At 46.9% G+C, this 10,798-nt stretch overlaps 1 protein-coding gene across 1 annotated transcript in view; it reads left to right on the forward strand.

Moving 5' to 3' along the window:
• The window catches only part of MFSD7 (major facilitator superfamily domain containing 7), a gene marked incomplete at its 5' end in the record, with an annotated part of 13,820 nt that extends 5,614 nt beyond the window's left edge, over positions 1–8,206 (forward strand). Inside the window, 7 exons of the mRNA XM_010085346.1 lie at positions 570–646; positions 764–901; positions 1,473–1,589; positions 3,193–3,345; positions 5,246–5,403; positions 6,474–6,586; positions 8,052–8,206. Coding sequence (XP_010083648.1) covers positions 570–646; positions 764–901; positions 1,473–1,589; positions 3,193–3,345; positions 5,246–5,403; positions 6,474–6,586; positions 8,052–8,206 — 911 coding nt within the window. The remainder of the gene's footprint in view (positions 1–569; positions 647–763; positions 902–1,472; positions 1,590–3,192; positions 3,346–5,245; positions 5,404–6,473; positions 6,587–8,051) is intronic.
• Positions 8,207–10,798: the final 2,592 nt, after the last annotated feature.

A 10,798-nucleotide genomic window follows, 5' to 3' on the forward strand; every position in this document is an offset into this window, starting at 1 on the left:
GGGGGGGGGGGTAAGTACAGTTAAGAGTCACTAAGACAATTAATGGAATGGAGCATCTGTCATGCCAGCCGACACTGAGAGAGCTGGCACAGTTCACCCTCGAGAAGGCTCAGGGGGATCTCATCCATATATAGATATGCCTAATGGCAAAGGGGGAGTAAAGACGGGAAAGCACCTCTATTTGTTGTTGCTGCTGTATAACCTCAGGACAGATGACATGGCCTTGTTCATCTTCACTTTGTTCCTTCAGCTTAGCATTTACCAAGGCAGCCTTGCGAGGGTGAGGACACCAAAATTCCTAGGTGAAAATGAGTTTACAGGAGATAGGGGTTGTAGGAAAAGAGGTTTATAGAATGGACTTCATGGGGGTGAGGGAACAGATGTGGTAAGACCACGCAGTCAACTTCTCCAAATGTTCCCCTGCTGGTTTCCCCCTGTATGTACCTTGTTCTGTCCTTACTTATTGCTCTGCTGCACACTGCAGCTCTGGTGCTGACTGGCAGTAGGGGTGGATGTATGATTCTGACTGCTTGCATTAAAAAAAGTGTCTCTGTTTCATTTCCTTACAGCCAATCCCTTGGGTATTCTTTTAGCAAATGTGCTGTCACCTGCGCTGGTTCCTGAAGGAAAACACATCCCATTGATGGTAAATGAAAACTGCTTTAATCAGCCAGCTGGGCTGATTGGGGTCCAGCTGATTTATTTATTTGGAGGCGGTGGAGCTCGAAAGACTGGTAACATGTCTTTACTTTGTGTTGTGTAGCTGGGTGTTTATGCCGTCCCAGCAGTAACAGCCTGTGCTCTAGCAACTGTGGGGATTCACCAGAAGGTTCCTCCAACACCTCCTTCAGCCAGCGCCACTAACTCCACCTCCCAGCCGTTCCTCATGGGGCTCAAAATGGTAAGTGCTGTAGCACAGCGAGAAACCAGTGCTGTAGTGAGGGATGCAGCCCTGCCAGTCAGGGCTATGCTGAGGAACCTGTTGACAAAGCAGACTCTGAACTCCACTCCACTAAACCGGACATGGAAAGCCCCCTGAAGGAGACCAGGATCCCTTTCTTCCTCAGTGAGTGGTAGCTGCTCACAGCAAACCTGCGAGAGACACTATCTGACTGTTCAGCTGTGGGCTGGCTGCCATTCAGCTAGCTCAAACAGGCACACCTGGGCTCATCCAAGAGAACCACACAACCTGAGCCTTCTGAGCAAGTGTGGTAACACGTAGAACAGCACATGGCAAAGTGAAGGAAGAATTTGGGCACTGAACAGATCCTTCCTCCCTACATGGTCCCCATTTTAACTTGTCCTCTGGCTGAACTGACAAGAGAGAGACAAACTCCTCTGATGATCACAGGGTTGCCTTGTCAACATTTCTAACTGAGGGGTCAGAGGCACTGATCCTCAAATCTACCATCACAGACAGACTGTTTTCACCCCTCCACTTGTTTAAATGATACTGTAACTTCTTTCTCTAGCTCCTGCGAAACAAGCCATACATCATCCTGGCAGTGTGCTTCGGAGGAGGAATTGGGATGTTCACCTGCTTTTCAGCTCTGCTAGAACAGATCCTTTGTGAAAAGGGGTACTCAAATGTGAGTCTTGCTCCTTTCCTCCCCAGTTGTCCTCATCATCTATGATACAATCAAAATTAGTTTCCCAGATAAGGGACTCAGAGCAAAATGAAGACAGTTGAATATGCTGCACTGTCTCATATCTTATTTGCTCACATTATCTAACACAGAATAAGCAGTACATTAATCCAGAGCACAGTCAGTCTCTCAGTATAATGGATGATCTGCATTTTCATTACTGTCCATGGCCAGGCTCCCATTTGCAAATGAAAAACCTTTACTCCTCAAACACTTTTTAGAGAGAAAAGAGTACTGTGTTTTTTCTAAGCCACTACAGAGTACTGATGTCTATGCAGCCTTCTGACACCTTTTCCAGAGTAGGATGGAGCCCAGGCAAGCCCTAGAGTGAAGCTGAAGGCAGGCTGATGCAAGCGCCTTTTCCTGTTTGCACAGTCTTACATGAAGCCAGGGCAGCAGAGGAGCTCACACATGCTGCGGCAGATGTTTTCCCATCCTTCTTATGACACCAGCCAGGTGCTGCTTTTACAGTTGAGCACAGTGTGTGCACAGCTGGTTCCTCCTGCTCTCTCCCTGCAGTAGCAAGGGGCTGCCCCAGTTCCTGTGTTTCCCCTCAGGCAGGCAGCACTTCCGTCTTGCTGCTTGTATCCCCATGAAGGTCCTCTTAATACACCTGTCCAGCTGTTATGTATGCAAATCTACATGCCTTGTCTCTGTCCACTCCCTCTCAACTCCCAGGTCTGATAGCTGGCTCAATGCTCCATAGCCAGGTCATATTTGCACACTCCATTGGCTTTTAATTGGAAACCTTTGCAGCTTTGCTTTCTGTTCATCATGATGCTTTTGTCTGGGTGTGACTGGGTTACCTTGGCTCTTTAGCCCACAGAAGCTATTCCAGATACCCTTTTCTTCCAGTCTGCCCCTGAGGCTCCCAAAAGTGTTTACCCAAATTTGTTAAAGCTTCCCTGCTTTCCAGATTGGTGTCTGCATTTGAATGCTCACAGAACTGAAGGAGCAGATAGTCGCTGCAGGCAACAGAGCATGTACCCTAACTGCTGCTCACTGCCTCTCTTAATTAGACCTCCTTGCTACAGCCAGGTGATGCTGTGTATCATCTAACACACTTTGGGGCTGCCAGCCTTGTGGAAGGCATTCTGCCAGTGTAGGTCTGTGGTAAGAAAAGGACCAGGGGCATGATTATAAACAGGAGCAGATCCCAAGGCAGGTGGGTCTGTTATCACCAATGTGGATAAGGCTCCTGATTGCCCCTGGAGGAGCTAAGAGCAGTCACATGCCTGGGCTGGAGAATTTAATGCCAGGGAACTGCTGCTGCTCTGCATGTAGCCTCCCTTGCTAGGGGTGCAGAGACTTGTCATCCATTGAGACCTTGGGAGTGCTTTGACCCTGCTGTCCCCACACAGTGGTAGCAGCACCTGGGCCCTGTTACTTGCTATTCAGAGCCCTGTGGTGGCCTCAGCTACTGCAATGGGCAGGGAAGCTTTTTCAACCTCAGTGAGTGACTAGCAGCAGGCAGATGGGTCAATGACATTAAAGCCTCTTTCCTAGCTGCTCTAGTTGCTCACTTTCTTGTTCTTCTGCCCTCCAGGAATTTGCTGGCCTGAACGGTGCACTGTTCACAGTGTGTGGTTTGTTGGGTGCTTTCCTGCTAGGCCTGTATGTCGACCGGACAAGGAAGTTCATAGAGTCCACCAAGATTTGTTTCTGTCTCAGTGCACTTGCCAGCATCGTGTTTGCAGTGGTGAGTTCTCTCTTGTGTTGCACCATACCTGTGACCTTAGTTCTGTTGCCATCCAGTAAATCATCAACTCAAAGAAAGGTCACTTGATATCATAGTATTTATTAAGCTACATGTTGTGCTTTGGGATTATCATTCTGGGCTAGCAGTGTTTTAAAGAAAAACCGTTTACTGAGGGTTTCACAGTCACTGTGGAGCCTGAGACAGACTGCTTCAGGATAGAAATAAATTGGGATGATTTTACTTCCTTACATGGGAACAACAGTCTGTTTACTGGCCCTGAGACCATTCTTTCCAAAAAGGAATGTAATTGCTAAATATCCATCTTAAAAAAATGAACAAGAACGCAATAGTTTTCCCAAAACCTGTTTCTAACAGTGGTGGTTGCCAGGAGTGTAAGATCAGAAGAAAGGACCTAGTTATGTGCCTAGTTCTGCAGCAGTTCCTTGAGGAGGACAAGAAGGGGAGATGCAGAAAAAGGGGACACCTGAATACACAGCCAGGAGAGGAATGCAGAACCTGAATATGTTACACCCATGGGGCTGGAGTGCAAGTACTGTAGTCAAGCGTAGTCATTGTCAGTGGAAGCCATCACCCAGCAAGAATGTGAGCATGAGGCACAGGACTCCTAGCTCTGCAGAGGACTGAGAAGGGTGCAGGTCTCTGCTTTCCCAACAGGCTTGTCCTGTGCGTTTCTCCTGTGTGTTGAAAAATCCATACTTTCAACACAGCGTGATCACATCTTTCCCTGGGCCAAGATCCCAGTGATGTTAGCTCCACTTTGAAGAGACAGACAAATGCAATGCCTTTCTCAGTGTAGGACAAGGTGCCTAAAGTAGACCTTGCACCTCCCCCCTTAGTACTCTTGCATTTGTTGGGAGGATGCTCTGAATAAAAGCCAGCATACATGGGCTCAGGTGGAGCACAGAGTAGGCAAGAGGCTGTGTCAGAAGCAACAACCAAACTTTTCTTTTCTCCCCTTCTCTCTGTCATCTTCATCCCATACAGATGAACTACCAGTTCAAAGTAGTAAAACAAAAAACACCCATTCAGATCTGCTTGTTGCCTTGATGCTTTGAACTTGGTTTCCACACTCACAGAATTTTCCTTGACTTTACCAGTTTAGTAGGGCCAAGCCCTGCTGCAGCTATGCCAGGACAGACAACTTATGTTCCTCTGTGGGAATTTATTACATGGTTGAGGAAGAAGGTACCAGCTCTATGTCTGCAGTGTTTATGCCCTTGACTTGACTAGAATTGACTGGACAAGGCCATGCTCTTTCCTCCAGAGTTAGGAACAAGGCTGTTCTAGGAACTAAACTAATCTTCAGGGTTTGTGATGAATGTTTTGGGTGGTTCTTTTGTTTGTTTTGTGGGGTTTTTTTTTGTGGTAAAATCACAACATTACAAACATGGTTCTGATGTGATAAGGAATGGTTTTTGTTATCACTGAGCTGTAGCAACTAAGGAATAGTTTTCCTTATTGATGAGCTGCAGCAACCTAGTGAATTCTCATATGCAATCCAATACAAACACCACTTATGAAATGTTAGCTTGCATTGGGAGGAAGGTGTGTGTTTTACTTGGTTCTGGAGATACACTGAGCACACTCCTGTTAAGTTACTGACCAGGAAGTCAAGTCACAGTAGTATGTCCACATCGGTGATTTTCAGGTAATTCTGTAGATCCTCTCTCCCCTTGCTTAAATTCAACAGATAAATCACTGTCGTGTAGCCATGTGTTGACTCTAGAGAGTAGGGGGTAAAAAGAGAGATTTCAGGAACAGGTAGGGAAGGTATTGTTGAGAACAGTGAGCTCTTTGTACTTGCTGCAGGTTATAGGTTCAGAGACTTTCTGTGCAGCGGTGCTGATACTGAGACTTTGGTGTTGCTTTCTGCCTGCAGGCCTCTCGGTTCAGACATCAGGCCCTCACACTGGCTATCAGCAGCTCGCTCTTTGGTTTCTTTGGTTTTGCCATCTACCCCATTGCCATGGAGCTGGCTGTGGAGTGCTCCTACCCTGTGGGAGAGGGCACATCTACAGGCTTGATTTTTGTTGCAAGGTAAGCAAGCAGTTTAAATCCAATTGACAGCTTAGCTTGGGTTCAAACACACAGACACACACACACAGAGGGGTGTGGGTGCAGACAGAGAAAAGTTTGGACATCAGTGCTAGCCATCCTGCTAAACTTCTCTCTGGTGTCTGTGCACATGACCACGGCAAGAGGGGAGCTGGCTAGCTGAACCGTAGAGCTGAAGAGCTAAAGGTTTTTAAGCAAGGAGGAGTATGTGGAATTGGTGCAAGAAAGCCATGGAGGGAGATGAAGGTCTTCCTTGCTTGGCACAAAGCGGGATTTAACCATGCCCAGCATCATCTACCTTTGAAGCAGATGAGGGCTGTATGCCTGAGAGGGACACCCATTCCTATGGCAGTCCAGGGACTTAACAGGTCTCATTGCTCTGCTGAGGGAGATGGGGCTCATGACTCACAGGGCAGCTGGTCACAACAGATGGGGCGGTCACAGTCCTTCCCATGATAATTTATGTGCTTAGGCCTAGCACTGGACTGCAGCAGGAGTGACTTTTTGGAGCCCTATGCAGTGATCTACGTGGTCTGGTGCTGTGTGTGTGTCAGGTGGAGCTGCAGCAGCAAGAAACATCAAAGAGGGGCATTAGACACCACCTTTGAAGGCTGTTGTCTCCCACCAGTTGTGGACTTCGTTGCTGCTGCCAGCCAGCTATGAATGAGGAGGAGGCTGAAGTCATCGCCTGACTGTTTCCCATCCTCAGCTCTGCAGTGAGAGATTATTTCCAAGTCTCTGCCCAGTGACTAAGCCTCAGCTCCTTGACAACTGTAGTTCAACACCTGCCTGCCTCCAGAGGGAGTATATGGTGGTCCTGCCGTGCTCGCCCTGTGCTTGGGGGTGTGCTGAAAGGCTGACCTGGATACCCTGTGAGCCAGGGCCACTTAACCAAGTTCCTGGGCCAGGGGAAGCTGGCAGTAGCTTCCTCTGCTAGAAGGACCCTCCTCCAGAAAGGGGCTTCACTTTTTTCCCACTGGGGAAGCTGGGCTTGTCTGCAGCACTAATGAATTGGGCAGGCACCATGACTGCATGTTGGCTTCTCCCCACAGCCAGATTGAAGGTGTGATTTTAATGATTCTGCTACAAGCCCTCACCATGCATGTTTCTGAGGATCCATCCTTCACCTGTGCCTTTGACCAGCATGGAGCCCTGGACTGGACAAGTGAGTATGTCCTTGGGACATGGTGCTGGACACTCAGTTGCACCCCACGTAACCCTCCAGTCTCTTCCAGGTGTCACAGAGAGCAAGCCTGCAAGACTGATTCCTATTGTAGCATATCTCTTAGCAACTTTTCCTAACCTGCTGGTGCTCCTTGCTGCTCCTGCTAGACCAGGCCTGCAAGATTGAAATAGGAATAGCTGTAAGGTGCCATGAATGCTGTTGCTGCCTCTGAGTTAAAATTTCTCTTATGGCCACCCTGCAGAGACCTCAGCTTCACCAAGCTGGAAAGCAGCTGTTCTGGGGGTAAGACACTGTCCACATAGCACAGCCTGTGCTGCTTTGCAGTGTGGGAGACCAAGACTAGAAACGTATTCGCTGAAGACTACTGCCCTTGCTTCTGCACACAGAGCTGCCTGGGTTTGTAACATGGCAGTACAGCTTTGTTCTGACTTATTCCACATTTCCTTTCCTTTCCTAGCTGGTCAGGAGAAGAGACAACAACTGAGATGAACAGGAGCACAAATGTGTTTTCACTGTAGGCTAAATCCTGGTCCTGATCTCTCAGCTGTTTCATATTTATGTAATACTGACACCAAGTCCTGGGGACACACCACAACAGAAAGGCTGGCAAACATCTTTTAAATATATCCTGCTTGGCTGATCATAACTCCCCAGAACAAGCTCCACTAGCTGGTAGAGAACAAGGCTTCACTATAACTGACCCCCCAAAAGCAATTTGACTGCTTCATGTCTGAAAGACAGCAGCTCTCTGTCTCATCAGATCAGAGCTGGATCTCATGGTTCATTTTGTGGTCTGATACATGCAGGGACATCTGTGAAGAAAGGCATGGAGGTGGAGGTGTTTTTTTGAGACACTGCTGGAATGAGAATGTAACTACTTCCAGGCCTTGTTGGATAGTTTTTTAGATGTACCTTTTTTTTTTTTTTCTTCAGAAAAGGTTCTTTCAACACAAATGTTTCCTTGATTAAAGTTTATCCTTAGTGAATCTTTCGTACACTTTGCTTTTGGATGATATAACAAGCAGCAGTACCTGTGTGGACCTGTTGTCTTATGAAGCTCAAGTGTTTTGATTCAGTCTTTCTTGCAACTTTTCTTCACCACCCCCCAACACATAAATGTGTACACATACAAAGAAAAACACACCCCCACAAACACACTGTGTGCATTGGTGTAAGACCTCCAACCTGTGGGGTCACGCAAGACAAGAGTCCTGGAAACCTTCCACATTTCACCCAAATTCTACTTTCTATGCCAGCATTACATGATACAAGGTTTGTCTGTTACCAAACTGGCATTGCCCCACTGTGAGCTGCACACTGTCCTCAGGGGTAGCCCCTGTGAGGAGATCACCCAGGCTGTGCAGTTGCTGGGGAGTTGACCTCTAGATTTCTGCACGCATGGAGAGTTGTGAATTCACTGTCTAAAAGTGTGTCTTCCTTGCAGCTCCAGTACTGGTGCTGGCTGGCCTCTGCAGTGCTATGGCTTGTTTCTACGTCATCTTCTTCCACACTGACTACAAGCGGCTCCATGCTGAGACAAACAGTAGTGATTTGGTCAAAGCTGAAGATACAGCAACAGCAGATGTTCCTGAAGCCTAAACAAGCCAAAAAGGGGATGCCAAGGGCCCAGTAAGGGAAGGACTCAGGCCTGTGGGCAGGGACCATGATGCAAATGCTCAGCTGGCACACTGGGATATCCAGCTCCTGCTAGAGCAGAGTCACTGGGGCACCTTTGCTTCCCTCAATCTTGTATTTATTTGTGTGTCCAGGCTGTAAGAAAGACTGTGGTGCCAGAAAGGTCAAAACGGAACTGGACAACTGTGCAGGTAACAGGGATTTTTGGCTGACTTGATTCAAGCTAAAGAAATGTTGCAGAGAAGAAGAGCATATTTCAGCCGTTTTTTCATTTTCATGTACTTGGATCAGGGCTGAAGCCCTGATCAGAGGGGTGGAAGCTGTGCCTATCACAAACCTAGTGCCTGTCACAAACCTAGTCCCAGAACCTAAAGCGTCTGTTTAAGGACTGTGGTTCTTGTACACCATAACATGTCTTCCGCCCTAAGGTTGGAGCTAATTGTGCATCTTAGCTAAAGGGCAGTAGGAGCTCGAGCGTCCTTCCATTGCAGCAGGGAAGTGTAGTATGTGATCTGTAATACAAGTCTGTTACAATGAGACACTTTGCCCTCTCCTACAAACAGGAAAGGCAAAGCCCTGCCTGCAGTGCCACATGTAAAAGAAAAAATCAGAAAGCAGCAGAAGTTAAATATGGCAGCATTCCTCACCCTTCTGGTCCCCTGCCAAATATTGTGATGTTCAAGATAAGCTTGTTTTACTTGGGCTTCTCTTGGTTCTCCACATCTCCTGCAATTCCAGGGGTTTAAGTTTTCCACAAGAAGATGAACTTGCTGGTGTAAGATTAGGGTAGTGTACCGTCCCCAGGCCAAGTCATGCTCCCCTACAGCGGAACACTGACAGCTGTTCTTCAGTGTTAGAAGAGAGGGGTAGTGACACAAAAGATCCCATTTGGAGTTCAGTTACCCTAACAGTTGCAATGGGTACTGTTCCAACCCACTCACTGCATGAGGGCAAGGTTTCTTTTGGAACAAACAACCTCTTCCTTTTGCCCCTTACAGGTACAACTGGATTTTTCATTTTACAGTACTTCCACAGCAGTCCAGTATCCTGCTTTGGTGTTCAGGTCTAGATGTACAACCTGAGAACTTTCTACCCTATAACATTTCAGTGGTAAATAAGAGATAGATGGGACTTGGTGATGCTTCATACTATGCATCTTGCAAGGGGAGTCTGAGTACTTGCTGATTAAGGGAGCTTGATGCAAATTGGACCTGTGACTGGCTTTGTCCAGTCCAGCTAGAGGATGATCTCAAAGCAAAGGATGCACTTTCCCTGCGGAACACTGTACAGAGGAGTACTCTCAGTTTATGAATTCTCTTCCCCATTAGCACTGCAAATCTCTCCCTTTGTAAAACACCTAGTTGCATCATTCTAGGGAGCCCGCTGGTTCCTACAGCTCCAGCCTTGCTCTCACCAGTAAGCACTGATGTCTGTCAAAAGGAGCAGGAAGGAGGTCTGGGACTGAGGCGAAATAAGACCAATTTGGACCTGACTGAGGAATGAGATTAGCTGTCTTTTCCAAAACTAGCTGGTCAGTTCTGCAGCCCTGGACCTTATACACTGAACAGATTAACACCAAATTTACCTGCCATTCCTGAGTCCTACTGTACTGGGAAGCAAGAATCACATGGTACTTTATAATTTTATATATTTACAAATGCTTTTGTTTTTTTAATAAAGGGTGGTTTAAGAAAATATTAATCTCACTGTATTAAACTTTTAAAAGTACTTTATAGATGCAAAGGTACATCAGATCTGCTAAGCAGCACAAACCAAAGGTCTCTGTATTTGCCAGATGTGCATTAAGTTGTGTTCAAAATGATGGTGACTCAGATCCTTAAAATGACAGTGTGAAATTAGCTACAGGTTAAACTATAGTTAGCTCTATTTTGAAGGATAGGTTAAAGGAGTGAGGAAATATTGCTAGCAAATGTCTCCAAAATCTGCCATTGACCTGGTCAGAGAGTCTGCCTTGCACCAGCTAAGACATGCATCTTTATCCAAGCATATAAAAGAGACTTGAAAGAGATTTTTGTCTCTACTAATGCATCAGACATACAGGTGTATGTGGCTAATTCTGAATTCTTAAGGTGTAGTGGAGCAGGCTGCTCCTCCGCTGTACAGTTTGTCATACCCTGGCAGCATGCCACAGAGGCGTTATGGCACTGCTCACATGAGGCCAGGTAGCTCGCACAAATACCTACCTTGCACCATCAGCTGTTTCTGCTGGCTCAGCTAACCTCACATTTTGTCTTTAGAACAAAAGAGGCTCAAATTTCTGAGCTAGTGTGTAGTTACCACCATAGTTGAAGTCAGCTTACTGCTGTACACTCTTCTCAAGGCTGCATAACTTGTCTCTCAGAGCTCACATTTAGATGTGCCTTTCCCTGGAAAGCCTATGGAAAGCATGAAGCTGAAATCTTAGCAGGACAGAAGGATTCTGATGTTGACGTATGGGCCTGGTATGCTGGGGGGTGGACCCATGTCTTCTCACTGCCAAAGGAGTGGTCTGGCTGCCTTAATAAGCCTTCTGTGAACCCAGTAACCCCAGGAGAG

The sequence above is a fragment of the Pterocles gutturalis genome, unplaced genomic scaffold (genome assembly GCF_000699245.1).
Source record: "Pterocles gutturalis isolate BGI_N339 unplaced genomic scaffold, ASM69924v1 scaffold52965, whole genome shotgun sequence".
Taxonomy (NCBI): Eukaryota; Metazoa; Chordata; class Aves; order Pterocliformes; family Pteroclidae; genus Pterocles; species Pterocles gutturalis.